Below are 27,709 nucleotides of genomic sequence, written 5' to 3'. Positions count from 1 at the left end.
AGTTAATTTTGCACCAGCCCTGGACTGAGGTCAAATCATTCAACAGCCGAAGTTTGCGGTTTTTGCGGTTTTTGCGGTTAGACCAAATAGTCTAAACCGCAAAGCTCTATCAGTGACTATAGCAGTCTTGGCGGAGGGGATTTCCAGCTGTCGAGAGAGAGATTATCAATCGATTTCGTATTGCCTTAAAGAAAAGTTCCGTAACTTTGTTTAATGCGACTACGCTTCTACTTATACGTAAATCTTGGGTGTGTGTGATGTGTAATATATACAAGATTCAGTATATGGGATAAAGATTTCAAAGAACTGCAAGAACAATGCCACTACATGTACTGATAGTACCGGAGAAATCGTTATTCGACGTTAACATGAATAGATCATATTTAGTACACAAGACTAGTTTGAAGATTTACATCATTTAGTTTGGGATTGTATCATGCCTACGTATGCCACAGGGTACCTAACTTTCTCGTCAGACGTGAGACAGTGAGAATCACAAACCACAAACCAACCCAAGAAAATGATATATTTTTGTCATTAAGATTGAAAGAATGGTAGCACATCTTCATTATTAAGACGGCATGGTTAAATAGCAGCTTCAGTGTACCCGCACCTTCCTTGAACCTATAAGATTCGTTATACTTAAGTTACCTCATGAGCTAAGTGCAGCAAGAAGAACCTGCTCGGCACCGTTTTGCGTGACATATCTTTGGATCTTGTCTACTTTTGAGCAATAGACAACTATGATAAATTAAATGGGTTCTTTTTACTTGGGACAAAGCCCTCTGTAATTTTCTTTTCGCAAAACATCCCGGTTTTCAATTGTTACATGGATTCTTCTAATAGCTCTCTAAACTCGAAACAGCGGTCTGTAGTAAGCTACTAAACTCGACATTTGAATCCATCTCATAAAAAGTGAATGCTGAAAACAGAGCGAAAAAAAATGGGGCAAGAATTATCATAGCGTCACCTCGAGTGTAGAGGAAGTTAAATAGAGATGTGACAGTTGATTATGGCATGTTACGGACAACACGGGCTGCACTTTGATAGAAATGCACATAGAAAACAGGGGATAAATACATCCATATCAACACATGGTGGTACAGTAGCAAGTGCTTGGACTCCCAGTATGCTGTGCTCTTCAGATTACTCAGCGAGCCACAGTCAGTTAAGGTATTTTTAACTGCATTTCTACAAGTCTAGAGCAACTCTGCCAATATCAATCTAAGCAAATGGATTCCCTTGCCTTTTTGTGCATGTTAGCGTGCACGGATCCATACAATTCAATCTAGTCACCATTAAAGCTGGGAATCTGGATTTTTTCAAAGGTGGTGTATAAAACGCTCTTGATAAAGTTTGGACTTCATATTTCAGACCCATTCAATGAGCAGCCACAACTTCATGCATGCTGTTCATGGGCTAGGCGGAATGTATCTTGTGTTTGTATCCAGAAACTTGGTCTGCTTGTAACAGACGTAATTATCCCCCCACAAGAGATACCCAGAAACGTGGAAATCGCCTCATGTGTATGCAAAATAGTCCGCAATAAAACATCAGCGCATTTCAGCATGAAGAATAGTTTAGCACAAAATTTCTTTCCTTCGTCTAACAACAAGCAACAATAAAGTACACTATGAACAGCAGACATATTATTGTTGTAGGTGGTGGTGTAGTCGGTGCTTGCACGACCTATTTCTTATCGCGTCATGAAGGGATTCACGTCACTTTAGTTGAAAAGACGAGCATTGCCTGTGGTGCCAGTGGCAAAGCAGGTGGTTTTTTGGCTTACAACTGGTAATGCAAAATCGTGCGCTTTTTTCATGCCAGGCAATGTGTGAGTATATAGATAAGCAACCAATGTTCTAACAGCGCTTTCTTATTCTACGCATTGTAGGAGCGATGACACCCCCATTGGTGATCTTTCACGTAAATCGTTTAAGCTGCACGGCGAACTGGCCGAGAAGCTTGACGGCGCTAGTAATTACGGTTATAGAGCGGTGGACACTTACTCGGTTCTATATCAAACAAGTGGAAGCAAAAGCAGCAGCAGCAGCAGCAGCACCAAGAAACAAAAAACCAGCAAGCTGCAAGTGGCGTGGGTGGATGTTTCAGGAATAAGGCATGTGGAGCAGTTGGGAAACACGGCCGATACGGCTCAAGTTCACCCGCGGTTGTTTACCGAAACCTTGGTTGAGGCTGCCAAGGCAACCGATACTGTCACGTTACGCACCGGATTTGGCGTCTCCCACGTTATCATCAATGACGACCAAGCCAAGGGCGTCAAGCTGGACAATGGAGAAATAATAGAAGGCGATGCTGTGATAGTTTGTATGGGGCCTTGGAGTGGCCAATTGCCCACGCTGCAGCTGCCTATTGCTGGCCAGCGTGCCCATTCGATTGTTTTCCAACCGACACATTCTGTGCCTCCACAAGCATTATTTACGACCATTCTAGATGGCACGCGGGCAAATCATCCAGAGGTAAAACTTGCATAGCCCAACTGCTCAGGAAGCAACAGTGATCGATAGAACATCACGATGGAAGGATTGCTAAATATAGTATATAAACGTAATCGCACGTATATAACAATACTATAGGTTTATCCACGACCCGTAAGTACGCGTATGCATATGGACATGCGGGAAACGACAAGTGAAGATTGCCAAGAAATTGGACAAGCGATAGCAGATGTCAATAATGACGCGTGCACATCTCTTAAATCGTTTTCTTTTCTTCTAGGATGGAACAGTGTACATGTGTGGAGCAACGGACAGTGAGGCACTGCCGTCGGCGGCTGATCAAGTTCAAGTCGATCCCAAAGCCATCCGTGAGCTCGAACAGCTAAGGGATACGCTGGCTCCTGAACTGTGCGGTGGCAGCGTTGGCGAGCTGATAGCACAGCAGGCATGCTACTTGCCTGTATCGCAAGACGGGACTCCGTTGGTGGGCGCGCATCCAGCATACAAGCAACTGGTACTAGCGACAGGACATTCATGCTGGGGAATCCTGCAGGCACCGGCCACGGGCCTCATGATCACCGAGTTGCTTATCGACGGCAGAATTACCTGTGTGGACACTGAAGCCGTAGAAGCACTGGATCCCATAAACAGGTGCTGAGCTATTGTCACCGGGAAAAAATATACACATAGGCGTATGTTGTTGTGCACGCAAGCGTGGCGTAGAGTATACTCTGTAGCAGTAGCGGTTCTGGATATTCTCAAGTTTCTTTTGTCTTTTAAACTTTCCTTTTTCTTCTTTGTTTTTTCTCGTCTCTTCTTTTTCTCAGTTGTAAATATAAAAAAAGAAAAGCAGAGAAACCTCACTCGGCTTGAATGACTCGATGAATCAGTCTTTGCACACGCGGGTTCCTTTTGCCCTCCTGTTGCTCCTACTGCTAATGGGGCCAGCCATTACAGTCAGTGGTCAAGCTAGCCAGAGTAACCCGTTTATTTGGTAGTTTTTGCTGGAAAAGGGGAGGCGGGAAAGAAGAGAGATATCAGTAGTTATAACCTGCGCTAGCTTTCTAACTTGTAACATACAGGCAGGTGGTAGTTGAGTATGATGTCGCGCGCTCAAATATATCGCAGGCTTATATGCCGTCAACTTCGTTTAAACTGTACAGTCAAGACTTTCAGACAGTGAACGCTCACGACGATCTATATGGCCATAATGAGGTAATTGTTTTTTATCATTGGACGTGCGTATGTGTTTGCGCTGTGTTGATACAGGAGCCGACTGGGAAGAAGAGGTTGGGGGGATGATGGATGGATGGCCAGGACACGTGGGACATGGGTGTTTACATGATGAGTTATGTGTACTATATATGTGTATGTGTACGCTGATACAGAGATCAATCTATAAGCGACTACTGCTGGATTTTGGTGATGGATGTGCCGAGACAACGATTAGCGATATTCAATCATTCAACGGCAATACAGCAACAAGTCCATCCATGATGTCCCAACCGTCTATTGCGCTTATTCAGCGTGGTGGGCGGTGCACTCTTTGGTCCGACAAGATCGACCATACACAAGCCATCTCGGAACAATATGATCTCAACGTTGGTGCTGCGTTATTGTATGACAACATGACCTATTCGTCCACGGAGTTCGTGCAACTCGATACAGAAAACGGTTCTTATCCAACATGGACAAACGAGTCGCTGCCTTCGGAACGTAACATACATCAGATGGCTGATAACGACATCAGCCCGTCAGCAGACACCGTTTTCATGGCGGTTTTTTTTGCGCCTAACAATTACGGCCGTGTTTTGCAGGATATGATCCAAAATTACACCAGCACCCCTACCAGCTCAATGCAGCAGTACTACGTCCAGCTCACCATGTTCTTTGCCGAGACCACGTTCTCTACGGGTGGTCAAGCAGATGGGGATGGCAGTGGTAGCAATGGTGGTGACGATGGACGTAGCGACATGTGGACCGTTTTTACTGGCGAGCGCGGGTACCTTGCTTACCTGATTGCAGCAGGTGCTGCGCTGATTTTAGGTAAACAAGAAGAAGAAAAAAAAAGAAAGTACGATGGGAGCATTTCTCTCTCTCATAATAAGATAATACGAAATTCTCACATTTCCAGTTGCAGGTGTGGTGCTTCTACGATGGTGCCGCTCCCCTCGCAACGATGAAAGCTACCCACCACGTAATGCATTAGAAGCGGCAGAGAACGGTATTTATATGCAGCCCACAGGTCAAGCAGGAGCGACAGCAGGAGATCGACGACGTAAGATGTCCTTGACCAAGTTGAATGATATGTGCCCTGTACAATCACTGGTCACCGACGAAATCAGAACCAAAAATTCCGTGTGTGCAATTTGCTTGGAAGAACTTCAAGAAGACGATCTCGTGCGCGTTTTACCTTGTGGCCATGGCTTTTGTGTTGCCTGTATTGGTAAAAAAATCATATCCGATTGAGCGCTTTTCGCCATTAGCTTGGAAAGTGGTGTGAAAGCTTAACTCCTGTTAAGAATGCAAATCACTTATCACACGCTTTTTCTGTGAAATTATGTATACTAGATGTATGGCTGACAAAAAAGTCTTGCCTGTGTCCGATATGCAAGTATGATTGTGATCCACCCGAAGAATCTGCGACAGACGGGCAAGAAGTCGAACACGAACAGCAGCAGCAGCAGCATCCTCGAGGGAGCGTTGATCTTGGTAATCCAAGTGCAACTGAACCCCATGAGACCGACAGGACACCTGAAACAGCTGCTGCTACAGTGGCTGACAGCTCTCACTCACGACCACCTCACATTGCACAAGAAGCACCTTTAATAGCGCCACCGTCATCGTCATCATCATCATCATCATCAGAACCGTCAACCTCTTCCCCTGCTGCCAATACCGAAAGCTCGAATAATACTGCCACTGATAGGAGCACTGCTATAGCACAATCTTCTACGAGTAATATTGTTGCTGACACTTCTTCCGAAGCCAATAACAGCCAGGAGAAACAACAATAGCATCCGCTCTCTTACTTTTTATTATATGTACCATATTCATGTTGATAATCTCTATATTACTCTGTAATACTTATTGCAAGTTGTTGTTCTAAGTTTCAACCACATCTTATATGTATATCGCTTCTTTATCACTAATAATTTAAATCAAACCTTTTTCATATAATTCAATCGGTCCTATCATTGTATGTGCATTTTCCAATGTGGTGAGCTACGTTTAATACACGCACCAGTCTCACACGCATTAACACTAGCGTTCCAATATTCTTCCGAGGTCGATTTTTATTTTGTCGCAATGTCCGAGAACCCGGTTGAGAAATAAACAACCTTTCTCAAAACAAATGATTGTTTGTATCCTCTCTTTTTACAAACAAAACAAAAAGCGTCATGTCGCGTCTTGTGCCTACAATCATGTACGCACTGGCCATCATAATGATACTTTGGCTAATTGTCGGAGCCATCACACTGCCCAACGCATCCCAATGGTTCAAAGGCAAAGCAGCCAGCATCCAGCAAGGTTTGTCGTAAAAACATACTTTCAATTGAATATTAATATTAACTAATCTAACTTTCTAGATGTTGTGATGCTTCCTTCGAGCAAAAACAATGGTATAAATGCCCACGTACAGTTTGTTTATGGCCAGTGGCAATATAATAGCCAGCTTGTTGTAGCCGATAATGTACCCAATCCACCCGCTGAAGGTCTACAAGGTATCCTTTACGATCGGGGCAAGTCATGCGAGGCTAATGATCCGGACGCTTTACCGAGTTCTTCCTTGGCGATATTTCCAAATGTATCGAAAGTCGCACTGATCCAGCGCGGAGGATGCTTCTTTAGTCAAAAGTTGTTGAATGCCCAACTGGATGGCGCAGATGCAGCTATTATATACAACAATGTATCCTTTGACCAAGTTCTAGATGCAGATCGTGGCATGGTAAGTCAAAGATAAGGCCGTTTATTGATGTGCGCGTCGGGATGATACTCTAACAACAGTTCAAAAGTGCATCCAACCCTATACGATTTCCATCCCGGCATACTATGTTGACCTCTCGATTGGTTTGGAAATGTACGATCGACTGAAAAACCTGTCTCGGCTTGTAGACGAAGCTAAAAGCACCAGTAAGTTCCAAGATGATCCAAATCCATTAACACGCGTCACCTTGTATCCTGCACAGCGACCTCGCCTCGATCCCTGGCAGTTTGCCCTTATTATTATTGGTGTTGTTATTGTTACAAGCCTTGCAATTATTGGTACATATCCAACCTTTTCTTTCGGTCTGTTGCATGTAGAAAAAAAAAGCAGTCAACCTCATTATTCTGTCACAAAGTGGCAATGCAATGTCATCTCTGGCGCATAGGAAGACGGAGACGACGAGGTAATCAGGATGACACCGATAGCCTCCAAGATACTTTGAATGATGAAGATGGAATTTGGCGTCCCGTGGTTGGAGCAGGTGTAGCAAGCAATCGCAATCGAAGACGCCATTTGACGCCCGAAACAGTCAACACCTTACCAACACGCGTGTACGGTGAGAAGCAGGAGCATGCGATACCACTTGACGAGGATGCCACCGACAATAATGTTGGAGAGGATCAGCAACACATGAAAGCAGAACACGAGGGAGAAGATATAGAAGAAAACGCACAGACTATCACTCCGTCCATAGCTACGGTGCTGACACAGGAACAGGTTTCCTGTGTGATCTGTCTAGAAGCATTTGTTCAAGGCGATGTTTTGCGTATACTTCCGTGTGGTCATGAATATCACTGTGATTGCATTGGTAAGAGCAAGCCTACCTTAGCGATAGTATATGTCAAATGCATTTCGAAATTGACGCATACATGAATTCCTCTTCAGATACCTGGCTCACCAAAAAGAGTGCATCATGCCCACTTTGTCTACAAGCGGTGCGAATGCCGATCGAGCCTCCGGCAGCACACTTGCGCGAACAGCAACTCCACCAGCAACAACAAGAGCATCGTTCTGCTGCTCAACTTCAACAAGTGCCAACATTAACAGAAGGCGGACATGGTGTTGAATCTATCGAACTGACACGACGAAATACCACATCTGATGAGGCTCATGTAAGCAACATGAGAAGACTATGGTGCTACGGAGAGGCGCCAATATTGTAATTTCTCTGCGCTTGACTATGTATAGATTTAAAAAATAGCTATGAAATAATGCTTTCTTGTATTTATATGGAAATAATAGCAATACTATTGTTGGGTTTTTTTTCGCAAACTATATGATATATACTGTGTGTATTTAAATTATTTCTCTTGTTTAGGTAGGGGCATGACCTGGCGCAGAGAAAAATGAGGCCATCTCTTCCTCTGAGAAAGCAGGTTGACCGTTGGCGTTTGCATGAGGCAGCAACTGATTGATCATTCGTGGAAAGATACGACCTTTCTTCTTACTCATCGAGTACTCGTAACCCCAGTTTGTCAGGCCAGTGGGTGTGTATTCCTCGACGTTGATGCGATCTGTTCATTAAATTAAACGTTTAGCGACTACTGTAGACTCTTTTGATATAAGAAAAAAGTGGCCAGTTTAAGGAAATCACTTATTAATACTAACCGTTACGGATTAAGTTGATGGCATCCGCCAATATGGCGCGTCCGATCGTATACGGCAAGCGCAAGCCGGTCACTTTGCATCGCTCCACATTGACTCCTGTATATAGCTCGACCTGATCAGGAGTACCATACAGCTCTTCCAGCGTTTTTTGCACTTCAGGGATTTCACTGAAATCCTCGAACGAGGAAAGTGGTGTCAAGTTAAAGTAGCGTCGGAATTCATTAAACGTGCAAGTTCTGAGAAGTCGAGACTGGATAATACCGGCGATTTCAATATGCTCGAAACTAGCCGGAACCTTGAGACCATTGCCGACCTCACACGCGATTTGGTTATAACCACGGCGAAGACATTTGGCCAAATCAAAGTCAGAGAATTGGCCAGTCTTCATGTCGCGATGAATGCCTGCAATAGGTAAACCGAGAGCAAGTTCCTCGGGGGAAGCATGAACAAAGTGCTCATTAAATGCTGGAATCAACGCTTCAAAGCGACCTTCGTCTGTTCCCTTCGTTTCGTCATTGGCCTGTGTTGAGGGGTCTTGTTTCAGCTGCCCACTGTTCTTCATGGCCCAATCACGCATGGGACCTGCCAACGTGCTGATGACCGAATCTGCCCATGCTGCGTCTTCTTCGCCAAGGGCTTGATGCCAGCGGTATGTGCTGTTAAACTCGATTGAGACTGCGTTGCCGTACATAGGAGTGGGAGGACTGCCCAACACATCGAGGGTAAAGTACGCGTCTTGTCTCACTCCCAGAATTGCCCGTGCATATTCCTGTTCAATCACCTTGAAAAAGCTGTAATGTGTGCGTTAACCATCTATTAATGACGAAGTATGAACTAAAATACTTAGACGTACCATGCGTTATTGATAAGTCTTGCTGTTTGGAATAGTTCTTCGTCTTGATCCTTTTCGGTAGCTAAAAGCTTGCCCGGCCCATAGGAGAATCGGCCGCCTTCATTCTTTTCCAACAAAGTTTTTGCAATATAATTGTGATTCCGCGAGAAAAGTATCAGCATTGCACCAACACCTATATAAAATACGTTTTTTTAAGATAGGGGCACAGTTTACTTCTCGTTTTCTCTCTTCCAAAATCCCAGATCTTATTACCTGGTGGCTGAATGACGAGACGCGAATCAAACCAATGATCTGGTTTTATTAACCCGTCTTTCATCTGTCGTACTGATTCTTGATCTGTTCGATTAAAGCCGTACAGGATAGACCTAGAAAAGTGAGAAGTTATTTGGGTGGCGTAAGCCACAACATCGCGATTTTGCTTTTGTGCTGGAGATAGCAATACATACTGGTCTGCATAACTTGTTGTGAGGTTCATTCTTGGATTGTTAGGAGACGTATAAAACAGCTCATGGGTGATCTACGGCACATTTGAGATTTGTTAAAGAATACGAATTCGGTTTTGTTGTGCTTACTGATACTACATTAGTTTACATATTAGGGACTTACTATGATAGCAAAATAAAAGAAGAGCATATTGATCCCGCCTTTATGAGGAGTGAACTCTTTCCGCTTCATAAGGCGGTTGAAAACTTCAGATGGTTCAGGTAACTTTGCATTTATAGGGCCTTTGGACGTTACTGTACGAACGTAGTTACTTCCGGATCTTCCCTATGTGTGTACATAAAAATTTTGTTAGTGTGGGTGACAATTAGTAGGAAGGAACACAGTAACAACACGCAACAAGTGACTTGGACGACTATTACTTACAACGTCAGGGAATAATAAGCTGTTATAACTACCGTCTGCCGTCCGGAAGTTGTGTCCGACATAATTGACATAAGGTTTGGGAATGTCATTCTAATGAATAAATAAAATAATAAACAAACATGCAAGTCAACAACAAACTTGGACCACCCTGCTGCTACCCTATGGTACGCCAATCCCAAACAGCAAAGACCACGACAAACGTACGTGAAACTGCTCAAGAAGCGGTTGTGATAACGAGTAGATAAGTTCGTCTTGCTCTGGTCCCATGGTACCTAAAATCTTCATGGTAGCTTCAAATGTATTGTGACGGTCGTTTACGGGTGCATGTGTGCCTAGAAGTCTGAAAAGAGAAAATTTATGCAAATGCGGGGTCCCGTCACCTCCTTAATCTCTGTTGTTGTTGTGTTTCATAACCCCTACTCTTCTCTTCTCCCAAGGAAACAATCGTTATCAATGAAGAGAATAAAAGTATACCTCTCGACAATGGCGCTAATTAGTCTGAACTGCTGTTTGAGTGGCAGTCCCAATAGTTCTTTGATTGCCTTGGTATTAGTCGAATTGAGACCTGTGATCGCTTCCAAGTTCTTGATGATTGCGCCTAGTGTCCAGTTGATCCCTTCCGGCTCATGGGATGGCGTAGACTCAAATGGATCCGTATTTGTGGTATTTGCCTGCCCTCCCAACGCTTTTCGAAGAATGTCTTTCAAGTTCTTTTTCGTGTCGTCGCCTTGAGCGCTCGCCTCACGAACGTTTGAAACGAGCGCTTGCAACGCCCGTAGAAGCCCAGCTTCACCAGATTCGGTTTGAATTGCTTGAATCTGCGAAAGCGCCCTTTGATGCTGAACGTCAGTTTTACCATTGTTTGCAGCACCGTTGTTGCCGTTAGCGCTGCTGCTGGACGATGATGTGGACGGCATCGGGGCACGTCGCGACATGATTTGTTGGTGAGAAAGCTATAACCATATATAAGTACAGAAAGAAAGTTGATGTAGGCAATTAGTCGGAATACCCTACTGTTAACAATGTAAGTTTGCTCAGCTATTACCATATCAAGCAAGATTTACAAACTACAGGTCCTTCAAAAAATGGATATTGGAAAAAAGAAAATGGATGCGCTTTTAACTCGCGCCGCTTTATATAGCTTTCTGCGATCTGCATGTTTATGCTTGCTATTGAGGCTCACTGGGAAAATTATATTCCTTTGACGCTTTGCCTCTGTTTCTGCTAAATACAGTACTTTGAGGGTTAGAAGACCTTTTTAACGTTCGGGAATTTCTGATAATGTCAATGTCCGTGCCGTTTTTTGACTGGTAGCAAGATGTCCTGGCAAGAATCAAATCTGCTGTATGTGAATGGATAGAATAAAGACTTAACGCCAGAATTACCCCTTTTCTATTCTACGGAAGTAGCACTAGATACTTTGGGCCATGGATTAATCAGTTTTTAATTGTTGTGTACAAATAAAAACGCCACGGTAACACGTTACTGGGCCATGTCTTCTACGACCTCTGAATATTGGAGCATGGTATAGAGCTGTGACTATGTAAAGCCTACAGATGCCACCGTGATTGTCGCGCCCTCTCTTGTCTTTTATCTGCATTGTTAGTTTTACTTGCATAGCAATACCAACCACCTGTTTCCCATCATGCATTTTCTAAATAATCACATGTGGTACGTGGTATCAAACATAGCGTGGAGAGAAGCCAAGAGGTGGTGTGTTACTCATATCCAGCATTATGCATCTGCATCTGCTCCATTGGATTAAACATACTGGTTCCTCAAAATCATGCAGATGTTACATTTGGAAATTAATGACTTTCTTGATCTGCACGTCGTCTGGATATAAACACAATCACGCCTTTCTATGTATCAAGCGATTTAACGTACTTATGCGGGAAACAGCATGAAAATGGAAAACGGAAAACATCCACAAAATTACATAGGATTCGTCATCGCATACATATTTAGTCGTTGTCGGCCGCATGCATATGTCAAAAGGATCTTATAATGGTCGTTACACAGCCCCCTTCTTTCCCACAAGATAGTGTTATGTCAAATGGTCCTTTTGTCACCATAGCGCTTCTTTTTCAATGAAGGGGTTTTGACAATTGCAATCTCTTCTCCGCTTTCCCTTTCCCATTTCTACACAGTGATACAATCCCATCAAACTTCTCGCAAAACATAGCGTATGGCAATAAGCTGTTGTCGATCAATTGAGCATTAAGAGTAAAAAAGTAAGTATAAGCTTTTTATTCTATTCTACAGTTTCCTAAAATCAGGTGCAATGAGGAATAATTTCTTATTTTCGGGCGAGCCACATTTTCTTAAGAACATGACAATTTTTGATGAAAGATCGACAAGCAGTTGACGCAATAGTGGATGGAGCGTATCTTGGGTGACTTGTTGTATAATACCGTCCAATTCTAAAAGTATTCCGGTCACCCACGTTATTAGATCAGAGAAAATAACCAAATACTAAATTTCTAACATGATACTAACCTTTAGTAAGGTCTAAATATTGTGTCATGTTTTCCCTTCGCTCGAGATAGTTGTAAGTTAAGACTGCTGCTGATAATGCACGATAAATGGCCAAGAAAACCGCTGGCCGGGATGTGACCCCATAGGGACCGCGAGTCATCACCTATTGTATACGCATACGGTTTAGGTTAACTACGAGTTTGCTTATCTAAATAGATGTATAACCAGAGAAGAGTAACAATCACTTACATCAACGGATGTGCTCTTCAGTAGTTCGCGGAGGTATCTCATATTTGCTTCCATCGTACCGACAGAATGTGTTAGCGACATTGATGTGTGTCGTCCTTCCAAAAGATCCAGAACATTGTACGTCCATTGAACATCAATGATATCTTCTTTGTAGATGTTTGGGTTTTCTTTTGCGAATAGAGCCTTGACCAACGAAAGCTCGGCATCGCAGGTTGTTTCTAAAGATATATACGCAAGAGAGCGGTAAGCTTCTTTCCTCCTGCAATCCTTGATTTTACCCTCATAGCTACTTACGAAGATTTTCCTCTCCAAGTAACCCGGACACCAATGACGACGAGAGTTCTTCCAGATGATGTAGACTCTTGCTCAGATTCATGTACACCAATTCAGTTGCTCTTTCAGGATGCACAGGAGCCTTTCAACCAAACGACAAACAACAAATGAGTTTTTTCCTCATTTCCTCATTCGAAAGAGGACGTGATACGTGTGATACTTACTGGCAATCTCAGTGCTTTAGACACGATCTCTGCGACAGACGTTCGAATATCTATATCATCGTCTTGAAGCAATTGTGTAACTGTCAGTTGAACTCGTGCTGTTTCTTCATTCTCAAAAATATGCATTGCCATAGAGCGAATGGACTCAACAGCGGCTTCGCGAAGTGGGAGTGTCTATACAGTACCATCTTATCAGAATAAAATACAAATGGACGAAACCTTCCATGACTGAACAGAGCATACTTACAATTTCTTTGCTACTATTAGCGACCACGTACTTGCTCCACAATATGATACATTGGTTGAGCCAGTCTTTTTCAGTACCACAATCGTCCATAATCTAAAGTACATTTTATTGTTAGAGGATGTGATGAAATCAAATTAATAGCCGTAAGAAAATAATCCTTACTTGAGCAAGCAGCGAGCCCAATAATGGTAGAACTGACTCAGTAACGGCTTGAGAGCGACTGCTGACAAATTGTTCTACCAAGCGGTTCCAGTACTCAATGCGCGTAAAGTGAACGCGATCAAAGTCAATTTTCAGAGCAAGTAAGAACTTGGCAGCCAACACAAAGCAGTTGAGATTCGATTCGCCTTTATAAGTCTTTATCAACAAATGCTCTTGTAAAGCATTTATTCTATGTTTTTTCAGTAAAGAAAGTTAGTTTTCAGCGCGAGCAAAGAGAAAAACAAAAGAAAACTTTACCCTTCCATTTCACTGTTGCTATGCTTCTCTAACAGCGTCATGCAAGTCAAGCGGACTTCATAATCAATGTCATCCAACAGATACAAGATATCGCTGATAGATTGTTTTTCCAAGGCATCTTGTACAAGAATCTGAGCCATTGATCGACGTGCGAGGAAACCACCGATTACCACTTGTTGTGGTACTACCTCTTCTGCTATTCCTTGTCGACATTGATCCAATACTGCCCTTCGTAGCAGCTCAAAGTTTTCTTCTGCTGCCACATTAAGCTCTGTTTTTGAAAATGATTATCAGTTTTCATCCGTTCGGAAGTGAAATGAAACTCTAGTTAAAATTACCTTGAATGAGACCCTGATCTCTGTCAGTAGATATCCAGGAACAATCGAAGAAGAATTCGCTGATAATATCCAGCAATAGTGCATATGTAACCCTACTCAGCATGTTGGCACAGAGCACTGTCGCCAACATTGCTGCAGGAATTCGCTTAACAAAATCAAAAAGATGGTCCCGCAAACCAGGATGATAGAGATGACCACGCAGGAGGAATTGAACCTGCAATAAGCGGCCGTGTATCTCATTCTGTGTTGATTCTTGTGGAACATCAAGGAGCATAAGCACTGTTTGAGCAAGATCGGACGAAGAAATAAGAGGAACAAGAGCACGTGCGGCCATTTCGCGAGTCTTATGGAGGGGTCAGAATATAGTTTGTTAAGTCGATCAATCATCTTTTCTTATTGACTAGAAAAGGGAGATATGTATATTGAAAATTACCTTGAAAATGGCACTGACAGCGCAGGACGTGACAAGTGGGACAAATGGAGCCATTGCGGTAACTTGGCTGGCGCCATCCATAACTGATGGATGGAGACGTGAAAGCAATGTTAAGATGGGGTAGAGGCCTGGATGTACTGTGCTCGTTGCCTGAGAAACAATGAACAGTTAGCACACTTTAATGATATACAGATGATACAGTAGCCATAATCACTTACAGTTGACTTGGCCAATAGTTGATCCACAGCAATTTCAAGCTGCTCCAAGAGATAAGGATGGAGCTGAGGATAGCGCGTGAAAAACTCGCGACCTGTCAATTTGTTGACGGCACTATGTTCATCTCTAGTCTTCTTAGTGCCGAATGTCCTCTGTAATAACGTCGAAAACAGCATGACAGCACAGTTACGAATAGCCCAACTAAAAGAATAAAGATTAATAATGCAGGTAGGTAAAATGAACAGAATAATTGTGTGCCTTTTTGTACCTGGATGACGAAAAGCCACTGATAGCTAAAGAAAATCCATCCGATGCGTAACCAAGCACTGCGGTTGCTAACTTAGCATCCATGAAAATGGTACGTAGAATATTGTAGGCATGGACTTGAGGCATATCGATGCGCTGATCTGCATCCGGTGGAGGTTCCTGATTTGCAAGTTCCAGCAATCTTCTCATGGTCTGATCCAGCATTTTCTTTTTGGACGAACGCTCGCTGCTGACAATAGCCAAGATACACAGAGGTAAGCCAGCACTACGTCGGGTGACAGAAATGTTGTTTGAAGTTATGCTTGCAAGATTATCCTAGCAGTATTTCACTGATGAGTCACCGATCCTATAATACTACACGTAGGAAAATTCGAGATACTATACCTCGAGCCATTGCGCTGGAAGATCTGCTGTGTTTGCATCAGCAGAGTCCAATAATCTCATGTTTAGTGATACGTATGCAGGATACACAGCCGAGAAAGCACCCCGATGTCTGACTGAGGTGAGCAACGTTCTTAGCAAGACACCGCTCTCTTTCAGGTCTACAGCCGTAATTAAGCCCTGTAGCAAAAAGTACGTCGATCAGAGCTACATATGATATGTGGGGAATAGTCTTTATTTGTTCTTACCGGTCTGTCGCGGGAGACAGGTGCTCTAGAGATAATCACTTCCAGCAGGGCGCTAATATATATAAATGTACGTTTGACATGTCAAGCCAAAACAACAACAAAAAAACATGCTAGTATTTTGTTACTTACCTAGCTTCCTTCACAGCACGCCAACAGCAGCTCAAAATAACCTGATGCTTAGGACCGGAAGAGCTATCTTCAGCACCGTCATCATCACCATCGTCGATCAGATCATCGATAGCTTCCTCCATTTCGCGGTATGACGAAGGTACATTGCCTTCTGGCGAAGGGTTGGAAAGCACATCCATCACAGCTGTACACACAGAATGCACCATGGCCAGAGCACGGTTATGCGTCTTTTTCCATTCTTTTAACTTTGCACGAACCGAAGGATGATGGTAGTCGAGTTCTCGGAATATATATCTGTTGGTTTAAATGGCATTAGAGCCAGTTTTGATCACTCTGCGCAACAGCAAAATTTTGTATTTCTTACTGAAGAGCCAAAAGAGTTCCATGCATAGGATGTTGTTGGGCCGCCAAAAGTAAATTCGATTTAGCAGCTTCGACTTGTTTGTTCAGGAGATCCAATAGTCGTTCGGTAAACACAACTAAGCATTTCAACATTAGCATTGACCATATAGCTATGCGTGTGCATATGTAAACTTTTACTTGTAGATCCTTACCTGGGGCCATGTCGACAGCTGGTGCAACCTTTTCCTTGACATCCCTTTCGGGATAAAGATCATAACCGAGTTCCTTGACATACTTTGTGAAAATCAATCGGAACACCATGGCACCACTGTCGCTCTCACCGGCTCTTGTGCTTACAACGTTATCCAAGCCCCACCACAAAAGATGCTGTGCATCCTGGCGCGCTTCGATGCCAGGCAGTGGGTTTGGAAATTGCGACAAAATATCAAACGCTTGCACACGATTGAAATCAAACGGGTTCATCAATGTGTCGATTAAAATCTTTGTCAGCTGTGGTGTACCGACAGGCACTTGGAATGGAAAATCTGGTTGGTCACCAAATCCTACAGGTACAGGAAGCTCGGTTACACCAAAGATCTTGATCAACGTGCTCAATAAGCGCAAAGCCGTTGCCACGCGCTGATATGATGCTCCAGGGTACAATGAGGTTTGGATGTACTTGATGAGCCAGTATAGAAATTGCTTGCCATTCTCCATGCTATCCAAGGCCTCATTTGCCTCAGCACGTGCATTGACGTACTTTTTGTCGTCTGGATCGACTTTGCTGCCCAGCCGATGCAGATATGCTGTGCACGACTTGTAGGACCGGTATTGCGCATAAAAAATACCACGTAGACGGTAAAGCAATCGAGAAATGTGTGTGCAGAATGTTTGTCGGAACTCAGGTGACGTGCAGTTCATGTTTAATGGGATAAATTCTTGGAGGATTTCCAACTCGGTCTTGGTGATGGGTGTGATAGCTTTACGTGATTCACACATAAGTCCAAGTACGTCCAGTCGAACTTGAGGGTCCAAATGATATATGGCGACGCGAAGAGTATCAACAGAGATTTCTCGTGCGTTGGCCGATGATTTTTCTATGTATGCGTATAGAGTTGTTAATGAATCTCAGACGCATCTTTAAACAAAAGTCTTAACCAAAGATATGTACCAAGCGTATACGCATCAGCGCTAACGATATCGAGGCTTCTGCCAACTTTCAAGAGCGCAATGAAAGCATGCAAACGTAGCTCCTTGTTGATTAATGCATCACTGTCAGTTTGAAGCTTTTCCATGAGAGTCCAGAACGATTGTGGGCAGATCCTGAACAACGGTTGCATGATAAAGTTGCTTATGTTTTTTCGTAAAAGCTCGGACGACGATGTCAGTACACGAAGGAGCGGTACACTCCAAAGGTCGACCCATTGTTGGATGGGAACCTATGTCAGATAAAAGATAAATAACTACGGGTAAGTAGAAAGATAGATGAAGGTCGTTACGAGCAGCTTATTGATTTCTGACCTTAGTTTCCGGTTTTTCGACGAGTTTCATGTTCTGGCCCTTGATGTTCTCGTAACCTGGAATAGTCTCGGTAATTCTTCGATTTAAAAGTGCCATGACCAATGCTGTGATTTGTGGAGACAAAATGAGACTATCCATAGCGCGGAAACACTTCCAAATAATGTTGGGTTCAGCTTGAAGGAAGACGTCGGTACCGAGCTTTGGTACAAGAATATTTAGCAATGCATACTTGACCTAAAAGAATTGAATGACATTGTTGACCTATATTAGTATCAATCTCAATCCTTCTTTTCTGATATAGTGTACCTTGCGATGCCAGTCCATATCAATCAAGTTGGTCAGGAGCTTGCGCAAAAAAAGTTGGTATTCTTCGTTTTCTTCAAAGTGGATGGCTTTCATCTCTACTGCGTCAAGGGTAATTTCAAAAATGGCTTTGACCTAGTTTAAGAGACATGGTTTAATACACCATCTAACACGTTATAACACTTTCCGTTTCATTTTCCTCTCTCACCTTGTGTTGGATCACATCCACAGGATCATCCCAATGATCCCAGACATAATGAACGAGTCTATCGACTGTTTGCGGTTGGAAAACTGTTGATACAGCTTCCATTGTTAAATCATCACCACCGCAAGATTGCATGATAGACTTGCATTGAATGAGCCAGGTTGACATGGACTCAAACGCAGCGACCTTGGATGCTGATTGCAAGTCGGCTTTGGAGCAAAAGTAGACAATGCTGAAAAACAAAACCTCGTGCAAGTTCTTCATCGGTTGAAAGCTAATGATATCGATAAGTGTAAATTTTCATACGGTCTCTGTACTACAGTTGCGCCATCCACTTGCCTCTTCAATGTAGGAATATACTCCAAGTTATCAGGACATTTGGAAAGAAGCACGTCGGCCCGGATAGAAACGAGTCCCTTAACAATGGATAGCATTGGCACATCTCGATCCGTCCATCCAGACTCTCCCGTCAGCGTAGGTTTGGGAGCAACACCCAATATATTCCTCTTTTCCTTGGTAGTAAAGAACCATTCGAGTACGAGATCCCGTGCGAAATTTACATCAGTGGCCATATTTACGATTGCGGCAATAGTCATACCCGCAACTTGACTGCAATCTCGAACATAGACGTCTGTTTCGGTGCAAATCGTGAGTAAGATATTGAGTAGCTTAGCAACAAGTTGTGCGTCCGGGTCATTCTGTTGTGGATCCTGGATCTTTACAAAGATAGGTTGCGCCTGTGCCGTATGGCGAGATAATAAAATGTGCAGAGTTTTTATAAGATAGAGGATGTCGTTCATACGGTCTGCCAAGGATGCTCTGTCTAGCTGCTGAATTGACTGTTCTAGCGAGGTAACCAGATATACGAGCGTCTCGTGGTACGCGTTCAGGACAATCTGTTTGCCGTATCCAAATTCAAGTGTAGCCGAAATAGTCAATGCACGTTGCGCGAGAGATGGTTCCTGTTGTGCACCGAGCGAAATATACTGTTTGTAGAGCTGGGCAAAACTCGTTTCGTTGGTCTGTTTCGACGAAGCTTCAACAAGCGGAATGAAGTGCCGACGCGACAAGTTCTCGGCAGCGGCAAAGTAGCCGCTGGAAGCGATAGGCTCGACAACGCGTATGATCTGCTCTTTGTATACCGCGTTCTTCTTGTCATTGAGCGCTTGAGCTGAAGGCAGCATATTTATAGTTACTGTCACCGTTCACAATCCCCATTGGGCCTCTTTTTTTTTTATTTCATTGAGCGAACGCATGTAAATTACTCACTGGCTTTCTTTATATAGACTGCCTGTTGCTCCCAAGGATCATCGGCGCAATCGACAAGGCGTACAAGTGCTGTAACGACAGGTGCGAGTTCGACTTCTGGATCACTCTCGGTGTAGTTGTTAATGACACTTTTCCAATTTGAAAATACTGAAGGAGGCAGTTTGACGGGCTTGCCACCTGCCTTGGCCTTCTCAGATCTCGACATTGTTGAAGAGGACACTTCGCATGATTTGGTGGCTTATGCCTGAATTTAATTTGTGGCGAGAACTGAAACTGTGCTGCATTAGCCTCTCTTTGATTCATCTGCGATTATAATCGTTTCTACACTCACTTATTAGTACCCAATCCACGGTATTGGCAGCTCTACTATGTATAGGGCTTAGATACTACACAACATCAGTTTTTTTAGCATTCATTTATTGCCGCACAAAGGAATGTCGATAATCAGACATGCAACACGCTTATTAGCACATCTGCTGTTGGGTGTGATATGCATTAAATAATGAGACAGTGCAGTCTCGAAAGCTGAATCAATTGGAAGAATATAAAGTAGTGCTGTAGCCATCTGCTGGTTTTTCTTGATTCCCGGATGGCAGATTTGCAGCTAATACGGATAAAGCTGTTAATAGACAATGGTCGATGACAGAGCTAGTAGAGACATGTTAAATTTGGCTGATGCGAGTGCTGCACAGTATTATGCATTTAATGCGGTGTCCTCTCCAAAGCATCAAAGCGCGTCATGGCGATTTTGATTGCGTGAGCCTGCAGTTATATTGAAAATTACATCAAGGCCCTGGAAATCGTCCTTACACGTGAAGCTGTCTGCGTGCATAATACACAATCAGCAGGGAAATCCAGTTTCAACAGAGGAGATTCTCATAAAAGTTGTTTATTTACGTAATTGTGTTCTATTTTAAGCCCGCACACCGAGTAATCTTTTCCACCTGACCATTGTAACAAAGACCGCTAGATACAATGGATTTGCATTACAGTAGGTCACCAAAAGGATGTGTGTCTAGCGGAGTAGTTGGAGAACGGAAAAGCCCTCCGGATTACCACATTCGCTAAGAAAAAATAGGTGCTAGTGTGGGCCAGATGATCGACCAAAATTGGTTTAAAAATAGAAACGCGCCACTATGCGCTTGCAGGCAAATTTTGGTTGAAAATGTTTCTTTTTATTTTGGAGACGGAAAAAAACAAAATAGGGCTATACAGAAAAAGTACAACAAGATAATAATAACAATGACGGAGATGTGTGCGTGTGTAAGTGTGTATATTTGCGGGATTGTGAGCTTGTCAATGATGGAAAGAAGAAAAAAAAGAGGAAGGGGTAAGAGGTTGTTCTATCGTCGAGCTAACATGGGGAAAGGAGGATTTGAGTTTTCACATCAACAACAACATCAACGACCTAATGGCTGTTCTCGTCGTTTTTCTTCTCATGAACTGATACGTCTTGTAACAGTGTATGCTGATCAGATGATGGGGGCGATGATACGGTTGGAAGTACTGAACGATTCGCTCGCTCAGAGAACTCTACTCTTCTGTTAGGCGGGATAAACGGATGCGTTAGTTCCGAATCGCACACACCAATATATAATAGTGGTTATTGGATCACTTACCCATACCACGCGCCGCCGAGCAGCGTCAGGATGATACCAAAGGCGTTAGTCGCGTTGATGTTTAGCTTAAAGATGATGACTGCCAGAATAATCGAAAGGACCTGTTTGACATTGCCTAGTATGCACAACAAGAACCATGACGTCAATGTCATCCGTACAAACGACCACGCTTTTTTCGACCGAGTATCACTAACCTGCAACCGTCATTGTAAGGGCACCCGTCTTTTTGTTGGCAGTAAAGCTGACAATGTTCAATCCAAATGCCATGATACCGTTAAAGATGAGACCAGTGGCAAGTCCGACTGTCATGTTCGAAGCAGAAAACTCTTGGACGCGACCGAGCTCGCCGGTGATGTAAGCATAGAATACGCATTGGACAAAGGCGAGAGGCGACATTCTCAGCAACAGATCCAATGGATCGAGCTTGAGACGGCCTACAAGAATGCGGTTTGTCACGACCGTCTTTACAGCTGCAAGCATGGTGCCAAGGACGGTGAGGAGGAATCCAACTGCAGTATAGCCGTATTCGCCAAATGTCGCAAAGCCAACACCCACGACGACGGGAAGTAGCGACCAGTATGTCATGCGCGAGAACGACTTTTGCAAGAACACGATGGAAATCATGACGGTAAACACAGGGGTCATGGCGCGAACAACTTGGTGAAACTAGCAAATCCAGTTAGTCGAATGATGTGATGATTGTTTTTCTTCTTTTATATATTTCGTCGTCATGTGTAATATACGTACAGCAACAGACACCAGGTTTCTAAGAGACATACATGAGCATAGATCCGTTAGTTCAGTTGCTGCTATCATCGTTGTCAGAGGAAAGCATCCACCCCATCTCCCTATATTTGTACATCCTCTCCCCTTTCTCTCCCACCAGGCACATACAACCCAAAGGGTAAGAAAAAAGGAGCTAAGCCCATAGAGCCAAGCCAGTGTGTTTGCTGTAGCAACCTACTGAGCTGGGTATCACTAGGCAGCAAACAAACAAAGCCGCTACTTACAGAGAGACGTTACTAATGGCAATGTTGATGGTATAAAGGACCGAAAACATGAGCATCACCATGTTCTCATGTTCCCCGAGTTTAACTGGAGTAAAGTAGCCGAAAAAGTACAAGATGTAGCAGCCGATGGAGCCGCATAGGGTATGAATTGCTGTCAGACTCCAAGGGTAGCGGAAGTCGAGTAATATTGCCTTGTTGTAAAGCGTCAGGCCCAGGTTTAATAGAAAGTAGAGGCCGAGCCAGAGATATCGGCTATCGATGGAAGTATTTGCTGCCGACATTGCTATTGCTCTCGCTGTTTAGGATAAGAAAAAAAAAAAAGATGCAAGGAATGTAGAATATATGCGGAAAACAAAGAGTTGGAGAGGAGAGGAGAGGAAAGAGCGAGAACAAAGAAGGGAGAGAGAGAGAGAGAGTAGTAGTAGAGAGAGCCAAGCAACAGAAAAAAAAAAGAAAGAGAGCTTCGGGTAAGGAAAGAATATTGAAAAGCCCGGGTTTGCAAATGAAAGCCTTATAAACTGTGTCACCCAATCACATTCTAGACGCAGCCCATGCTTGCTCGATTTGGCATCTACCACCCCTCCCTTCCCCTCCCCCATCTCTTCACTCTGCCTCGCATGATCGCACTGGTATGGGCAGTCTAATACGCTTTGGGATCCTTCACACAGTGATGGCACATCAATCCCATGCTTTGACATCTCACTGCAGTAAAGAGCTCGTATGAAATGAAGCCCATTGTCGGATTTGTTTCCACCGTGCTTGCTATTCCCCGCTCACGATTCACGATCTAAAATGCCCCTAAAAGCTCCGCTCAGGTCGACCACAAAGATCGTCGTCGTCTGTATGGAAAAAAAGATGCTCAGACAAACCGACATATGCCACTCATTGCCATGACAGAAAGATAAAAACAAATAAAACCATGGCCTCCCTCCCCTTTTGAAAGGCGCATTAGTCAGTTGTCTGACCAATACTGTCATTTCTAGGGCTGTTGCTGTCCAAGTTGAGCGAGCATCCACAGTAGTAGCATTCGTGTTTGAGCTCCGGATGAATATATAGATTCTGCAACCGCTTCCAGGCACTTTTTAACTCAGCATCGTCGTTTATTTCTGTCATTCGTTTGGAGAGGGATATCATACAGAATTGCTGTTTGCGCTGCCCACGCGGATTTGACCAAAGCTGGCGATCACGATTTAAGGTTAATTATTTCATTAATAGAGCGCGCAACAACATAAAAAGAAATTGATTATCGCCCGGTGGCAGCATTCTCACTAGTGATACCATTAAAATTGCCTTCGTGTAATAAGTCATGTTTTAGTTATTAGCCTGCATCATCCAAAACAATGGTAGATTATAGTCGAGAGTCGACATCTCCCTCACCTTGATCCTCTTGACATATGATCCCTATCAAGACACAGCAGATCCATGGTCTTCACCCATGATGCCAAGAGCGATTACTCTACTACTGTTCAGCTTGCTGTAACTAAAATGGTATGGAACATTCCCCACTATTCCGTTCATCCGTGTCCTTGAATAAGTCACTTTAAGGTATATATATATATCGACTTGGTTATTCAACGCAACAGTAGCACTTGCTATAGAAACTACTGCAAATTATATGATCGCCTCTTTATATACCATGTCCCCATTACCAAACATTCAAGGCTTCTGACTTGACTTCCAGTCCCTTCTATGATGTCAACAATAGCTCTTCTTCCCATTCCGTCCCACTCAAGCATACCGAAAAGATCGCTTTTGATTACAAACTGAAACGTTTATTTTCCCCCCCGTCCCAAATAAGAGAGGCAATGATACTGTATCGAAATCTAATGGTCTTCAGCTTCGGCGTGACCAGCCTTAGAAGTAAGGTAAGCGTGTTTGGCATTGGCACTGCTGTAGATAAAGTAACCGATACCGAAAGCAACACCGACGTAAGGGACCTGCGAAGCAGTACGGCGAGCAGTGTTGAAAATGGCGTTGTGAAGAGCACCTGCGAAGGGCTTCTGTTCAAATGGCGAGAGAAGGTAGGTCACGACGCCCTAATTTCAAGAAAAAAAGTTCGTAGTCATAAGCCAAACTGCCTTTTCTCTACGTTTTCGTATATTATTAACGTACTCGTTGAGTAGGGCTACCCATGTTACCCCACCTATATAATTTTTCAGCTAAAAATTAGACTTTGATTCTATCGTTGAAAACAAAATGCAACAGTTGCCTATTACAAGGAAAAAAAACACGTACCAGCCCATGTATGTCTTTCCGCCAGCGCCACCCATTGTTTATATAATCTATCAAATCACGTCATTAGCAAACAACACGTTACGGTTTTTCCAACAGCTGCTGAATTTGCGAATCGAATCATGCACACACCTTGATTATGGTTTTTCGTGGAAAAAAAAAAAAGAGAGTTGGGGGTTGTCCAAAGAACGCAAAGAAAGGGATTCTTGTCGCAACGTGAATGTTTTTCGGGGCAAGAGGTAGGGGGCCTAATTTTCAAAAACTGACGTCACAAAATCAAAAAAAGTCTGGCGTCTCTCGTTACCAGGCCAACCTGCTCTATGCCTCTATGCATAATAACACCATTTACTCGGGCAACTTTTTTTCCAAACGGCTCTTATTAATCTCTGCTTCCTTATGTTTGATGAAAGACTCTAAAAGTACATTCAGAACTAATTATCTACGTTTAAATAGATACGGATTAATAAGTTAGTAGACGACCAGGGCTGATATATCTACATCAGCATTCCAAAGCTAGGCTAGTTCTATTCTTCCTCGCTCTGGTTATTAGGAGATCCTCCCATCCAGCGCGGTGAAAAGCAAAAGCTTTGCCGATAGGCCAGCTTCTCCTGAAAACTTTGATGCGTTATGAAAGAAGATTCTTGCCTTGTAGTGTGACCCTTATACTTTCACATCAAACAGGAAACCACTATCTAGCTGTATTAGTGAGCGTCTGGTAGCATTACACTAAAGTCTTTCTCTCACATCGCATGTTATTCTTCTATCCAACGCAATATCGGTCCCGAAGATCACACACGGAGCCCCCCCTTCAAAGGAACTGTCGCTTTTTTTATTTCGTATAACCTCGGCATCTTGCGTTCGGAATCGATTTCGACTGGCCGCTCCAAATCAAAGTATGCATGAAAACAAAGGGGGTACTGCTGGTCACCTCGGTGCCAAGTGATTTCACGTGTGTAAAACTTTTTTAATAAAAGTGGTGACCCTATCCCAGAAAAGATCCAAGTGCTACCACAGGGTTGTCTTTGTGTCCAAGTAGCAATCATGAATAGTGACTACTACTACGTTGCCCGAGCTATCCGCTACTCCATTAGATAAATACCGACGGGGATGCGGCAGTTGCTGTTTTCTCAAATACAATCTACTGCCTGTGAGCTTCGCATCGTGAGAGTCAACAAGTAAAGAGATCATCTATCCATAATCAGGGGTGACATGAGAATACAAGTGGCATGATTTGCACAGAGACATTGTTGTTATCGTATTTAGAAGAAGCATTCCACCAAATGTTGCTGACTTACAACATTGTTTATTTTATTACCTCAGCATCGGCATTGTTATTCCGGAAACATGGATCGCTTCTCAGCTGAATAGCATCAAAGAGCAGTATGCTGCTAGCCTCAGTGTACTTGAGATATACAGACATTACCCCCTCGTTGTCCATTTATCAATCTGCCCATTACCTCTGCCGAAGAAAACGAATGTCTACACAAACGCCAGCTTTCCTAATATGTCAATGTTTTAGCCATGGCAAAAAGTTAAAAGAGAATTCTCTACTCTACAACGCTGTCCATCGTGCCTTGGAAGCCGCGGCTCATCAGATAGTCGGTAGTCGGTAGAGATATTACTAAACTAGAGGACGAATGCATGCCTTCACCTGTGATATGTAGATAAATATATACTTACTATTCAGCACCACGTGCCCATCATAAATGCAATGGTTTGGTATATATGATACTACCAATTGCGTTGAAAGAGTTGGCTGTAAGCTTTTGGCATCATAGCATGATGATTTGAATCGTGTGACCTCACTAGAGATGTCCCCACTATGTCCTGTCATACACACAAAAAGGCTTTACTGATAGCCGGGCGCTGACACCCCCCTCCCCTCCCCTCGAAAACGCAAAAAAGACAGCTTTCAGCAGGGTTGACTGTAACGATCGATGGGTATAATAGTTATTCCGACCCTCTAGAGAGAGTATGCGCTATTGCCGCCACGATTACACAAGGCGTTTTGCAATTTGAGCCTATACGCGGAACGTGGTATGGTGACACAATTTTTGGTGCCGATCTTCCAACCTCCTCCCTTGTTGAATATTACATGTTTATTGGATATGTATACATACACACATGTGCGCACTATATGTAAACAGAACTGTTCTTCCATTATAATGTTTGCATTCATGCGAGCGAAATTCAATTGCAAATACCAAGAACACACTAAATGCGTGGTGCATCTAGGCGATAAGATGCTGAAGGAATAACAAGCAAGAGATCTATGTGAGCTTCGTTTGAGAATTCTAGATAGCATAGCAAGTAGCAGTTGCTACTAGTATTAGCAGCATTAGCCCAAGGCACTTAAGGAGGCAATTTTACGGGCTAATAGCACCCCTCCCCACTCAAAGCCCCAATTTAGGGTGGATGCTGGTTTTGGCCATAGAGAAGCTACTAACACAACTGTTGATCGTTGCCAAAAACCAGGTCTAACCGGTCAGACTCCTTGGTGACAAGAAAAAAAAATAAAGTGATTTGCAAGGGCTAAAAGAAACGTGGCAGATATCACCGCGCCTTTTGCCACCGTTTGATGTTGATTAATTTTTTTTGAGTACCATTGACCGTCGTACTCCTGAACGATGAACAGGCGGGAAAGCAACAAGGCCAGCCACCAAACGAAATAAATGAATGCCTCGCGTTTGTGCAACCATGCTTGTTTACATGCTCCAAAATAAGAGCAACAGTGCAATGTGGACAAAGGCCTTGTCCGTCTTGGACTTTAATGTGTGCGAATGGGGAAAGCACGAAGAAGAAAATGTGTCTTGTGAAATGAAGACATCACACACCCCAGGGCCTCTCTCTAACTCTCTTCGGGAGAAGAAGAGAGTGGTTCACGGTCTAGGGTTGTATATTCGGAGGTTACGGGAAACGAGCCCCGTTGCCGAGGAAACACGCAATGAGCAAATGAGTGGGCGATTGCCGGATTTGTAAAGCAGGCTCGAGTGCGTAAATATAAACGAAAGCGATATGGAGAAACGTTGCAAAAAAAAAAAAAAGAAGAAAGGAAAAAAAGCGGCCACAAAAAAGAAAAACCTTGTTTATTTTCTCTCTTGTCCACGCTCTTTTTCGCCCTTTCTCTCTCTCTTTCTCTTTCTCTCTCTCTCTCTTTGCTTTTTTTTTTCTTTTTTTCTGCTGCGTTTTCTTTACGTGTGTGTGCCTTGTGTTTTCGAGTGAGCGTTGCAGAACACGTATAAATGGCATCCGACGATGCCGCGATTTTCGCTCGGATCACATCCACCACAGCCACAACAAGTGCAGGCACAGCAACGACATCAACAGAGCACAGACGACGATAGCAGCAGCAGCAGCAGCAGCAGCAATCACACCAACAGCGGCTCGCAAGTGCGACGGGTCAAGTCGTGGTGGAAACGTGTGCGGAAGACTTTCTCATCATCACAGACGCAGAACTTTCCTGGTCTCTCACCCGATCGCCCACCGCTGCC

The 27,709-nt window shown here is 43.6% G+C and overlaps 8 protein-coding genes across 8 annotated transcripts; 4 read left to right on the top strand and 4 right to left on the bottom strand.

The window, feature by feature from the left end:
- Positions 1-1,633: 1,633 nt before the first annotated feature.
- On the top strand, positions 1,634-3,117 carry BDB00DRAFT_775735 (FAD dependent oxidoreductase; the record flags this gene model as incomplete). Its single annotated transcript, XM_053120233.1, has 3 exons — positions 1,634-1,794; positions 1,895-2,480; positions 2,740-3,117. 3 exons carry the CDS (start codon positions 1,634-1,636, stop codon positions 3,115-3,117), a joined length of 1,125 nt encoding a protein of 374 aa, XP_052973040.1.
- Positions 3,118-3,410: 293 nt separating this feature from the next.
- BDB00DRAFT_176374 (uncharacterized protein) lies at positions 3,411-4,796 on the top strand. Its single transcript, XM_053116341.1, has 2 exons — positions 3,411-4,533; positions 4,600-4,796. The coding sequence occupies exons 1-2, from the start codon at positions 3,704-3,706 to the stop codon at positions 4,640-4,642; spliced, it is 873 nt and encodes a 290-aa protein (XP_052973039.1). The 5' UTR covers positions 3,411-3,703; the 3' UTR covers positions 4,643-4,796.
- BDB00DRAFT_858615 (uncharacterized protein) lies at positions 4,239-5,627 on the top strand. Its single transcript, XM_053125878.1, has 2 exons — positions 4,239-4,905; positions 5,031-5,627. Exons 1-2 carry the CDS (start codon positions 4,692-4,694, stop codon positions 5,474-5,476), a joined length of 660 nt encoding a protein of 219 aa, XP_052973038.1. The 5' UTR covers positions 4,239-4,691; the 3' UTR covers positions 5,477-5,627.
- A 278-nt stretch (positions 5,628-5,905) lies between these two features.
- On the top strand, positions 5,906-7,641 carry BDB00DRAFT_793197 (uncharacterized protein; the record flags this gene model as incomplete). The annotated part of the gene is made up of 6 exons (XM_053121191.1): positions 5,906-5,990; positions 6,050-6,408; positions 6,476-6,593; positions 6,833-7,255; positions 7,333-7,559; positions 7,636-7,641. 6 exons carry the CDS (start codon positions 5,906-5,908, stop codon positions 7,639-7,641), a joined length of 1,218 nt encoding a protein of 405 aa, XP_052973037.1.
- A 7-nt stretch (positions 7,642-7,648) lies between these two features.
- BDB00DRAFT_858611 (heme peroxidase) lies at positions 7,649-11,313 on the bottom strand. Its single transcript, XM_053125877.1, has 10 exons — positions 10,821-11,313; positions 10,250-10,728; positions 9,980-10,115; positions 9,776-9,865; positions 9,515-9,676; positions 9,355-9,425; positions 9,161-9,273; positions 8,909-9,080; positions 8,056-8,846; positions 7,649-7,961 (listed from the first exon to the last, which is right to left on the bottom strand). Exons 1-10 carry the CDS (start codon positions 10,821-10,823, stop codon positions 7,762-7,764), a joined length of 2,217 nt encoding a protein of 738 aa, XP_052973036.1. The 5' UTR covers positions 10,824-11,313; the 3' UTR covers positions 7,649-7,761.
- Positions 11,314-12,685: 1,372 nt separating this feature from the next.
- Positions 12,686-19,688, bottom strand: BDB00DRAFT_176262 (putative death-receptor fusion protein-domain-containing protein). The gene is made up of 20 exons (XM_053116340.1): positions 19,358-19,688; positions 18,428-19,259; positions 18,092-18,362; positions 17,887-18,018; positions 17,581-17,814; positions 17,231-17,498; positions 16,272-17,156; positions 16,082-16,196; positions 15,718-16,011; positions 15,589-15,640; positions 15,344-15,520; positions 14,961-15,274; positions 14,695-14,893; positions 14,477-14,626; positions 14,044-14,386; positions 13,706-13,976; positions 13,409-13,637; positions 13,247-13,339; positions 13,000-13,173; positions 12,686-12,917 (listed from the first exon to the last, which is right to left on the bottom strand). The coding sequence occupies exons 1-20, from the start codon at positions 19,560-19,562 to the stop codon at positions 12,789-12,791; spliced, it is 5,367 nt and encodes a 1,788-aa protein (XP_052973035.1). The 5' UTR covers positions 19,563-19,688; the 3' UTR covers positions 12,686-12,788.
- Positions 19,689-20,510: 822 nt separating this feature from the next.
- Positions 20,511-22,447, bottom strand: BDB00DRAFT_858589 (triose-phosphate transporter family-domain-containing protein). The gene is made up of 5 exons (XM_053125876.1): positions 21,987-22,447; positions 21,724-21,742; positions 21,171-21,642; positions 20,977-21,091; positions 20,511-20,898 (listed from the first exon to the last, which is right to left on the bottom strand). The coding sequence occupies exons 1-5, from the start codon at positions 22,265-22,267 to the stop codon at positions 20,766-20,768; spliced, it is 1,020 nt and encodes a 339-aa protein (XP_052973034.1). The 5' UTR covers positions 22,268-22,447; the 3' UTR covers positions 20,511-20,765.
- A 1,285-nt stretch (positions 22,448-23,732) lies between these two features.
- On the bottom strand, positions 23,733-24,459 carry BDB00DRAFT_858583 (UcrQ family protein). Its single transcript, XM_053125875.1, has 4 exons — positions 24,351-24,459; positions 24,222-24,268; positions 24,099-24,129; positions 23,733-24,022 (listed from the first exon to the last, which is right to left on the bottom strand). The coding sequence occupies exons 2-4, from the start codon at positions 24,254-24,256 to the stop codon at positions 23,810-23,812; spliced, it is 279 nt and encodes a 92-aa protein (XP_052973033.1). The 5' UTR covers positions 24,257-24,268; positions 24,351-24,459; the 3' UTR covers positions 23,733-23,809.
- Positions 24,460-27,709: the final 3,250 nt, after the last annotated feature.

This window comes from Zychaea mexicana (assembly GCF_025766255.1).
Source record: "Zychaea mexicana strain RSA 1403 chromosome Unknown BDB00scaffold_169, whole genome shotgun sequence".
NCBI classification, from domain to species: Eukaryota; Fungi; Mucoromycota; class Mucoromycetes; order Mucorales; family Lichtheimiaceae; genus Zychaea; species Zychaea mexicana.
Note: the sequence above shows the minus strand (reverse complement) of the source record. Positions and strands in the feature narration are given on the sequence as shown.

Coding starts and splice junctions, on each gene's coding strand:
- BDB00DRAFT_176374 (XM_053116341.1), top strand. CDS start 3,704: ATGTGTTTGCGCTGTGTTGATACAGGAGCCGACTGGGAAGAAGAGGTT. Junction 4,534..4,599: donor GAAGAAGAAAAAAAAAGAAA/GTACGATGGGAG, acceptor TTCCAGTTGCAG/GTGTGGTGCTTCTACGATGG.
- BDB00DRAFT_858615 (XM_053125878.1), top strand. CDS start 4,692: ATGCAGCCCACAGGTCAAGCAGGAGCGACAGCAGGAGATCGACGACGT. Junction 4,906..5,030: donor CTTTTGTGTTGCCTGTATTG/GTAAAAAAATCA, acceptor TATGTATACTAG/ATGTATGGCTGACAAAAAAG.
- BDB00DRAFT_858611 (XM_053125877.1), bottom strand. Junction 10,116..10,249: donor ATTAGCGCCATTGTCGAGAG/GTATACTTTTAT, acceptor TTCTCTTTTCAG/ACTTCTAGGCACACATGCAC. Junction 8,847..8,908: donor AGACTTATCAATAACGCATG/GTACGTCTAAGT, acceptor CACACATTACAG/CTTTTTCAAGGTGATTGAAC.
- BDB00DRAFT_176262 (XM_053116340.1), bottom strand. CDS start 19,562: ATGTCGAGATCTGAGAAGGCCAAGGCAGGTGGCAAGCCCGTCAAACTG. Junction 18,019..18,091: donor TGGATGTGATCCAACACAAG/GTGAGAGAGGAA, acceptor CTCTTAAACTAG/GTCAAAGCCATTTTTGAAAT. Junction 14,627..14,694: donor AACTATTGGCCAAGTCAACT/GTAAGTGATTAT, acceptor ATTGTTTCTCAG/GCAACGAGCACAGTACATCC.
- BDB00DRAFT_858589 (XM_053125876.1), bottom strand. CDS start 22,267: ATGTCGGCAGCAAATACTTCCATCGATAGCCGATATCTCTGGCTCGGC. Junction 21,092..21,170: donor CCTTACAATGACGGTTGCAG/GTTAGTGATACT, acceptor TGTGCATACTAG/GCAATGTCAAACAGGTCCTT. Junction 20,899..20,976: donor CTCGGCGGCGCGTGGTATGG/GTAAGTGATCCA, acceptor CCCGCCTAACAG/AAGAGTAGAGTTCTCTGAGC.
- BDB00DRAFT_858583 (XM_053125875.1), bottom strand. CDS start 24,256: ATGGGTGGCGCTGGCGGAAAGACATACATGGGCTG. Junction 24,130..24,221: donor GGAAAGACATACATGGGCTG/GTACGTGTTTTT, acceptor AAAATTATATAG/GTGGGGTAACATGGGTAGCC. Junction 24,023..24,098: donor TGGGTAGCCCTACTCAACGA/GTACGTTAATAA, acceptor TCTTGAAATTAG/GGCGTCGTGACCTACCTTCT.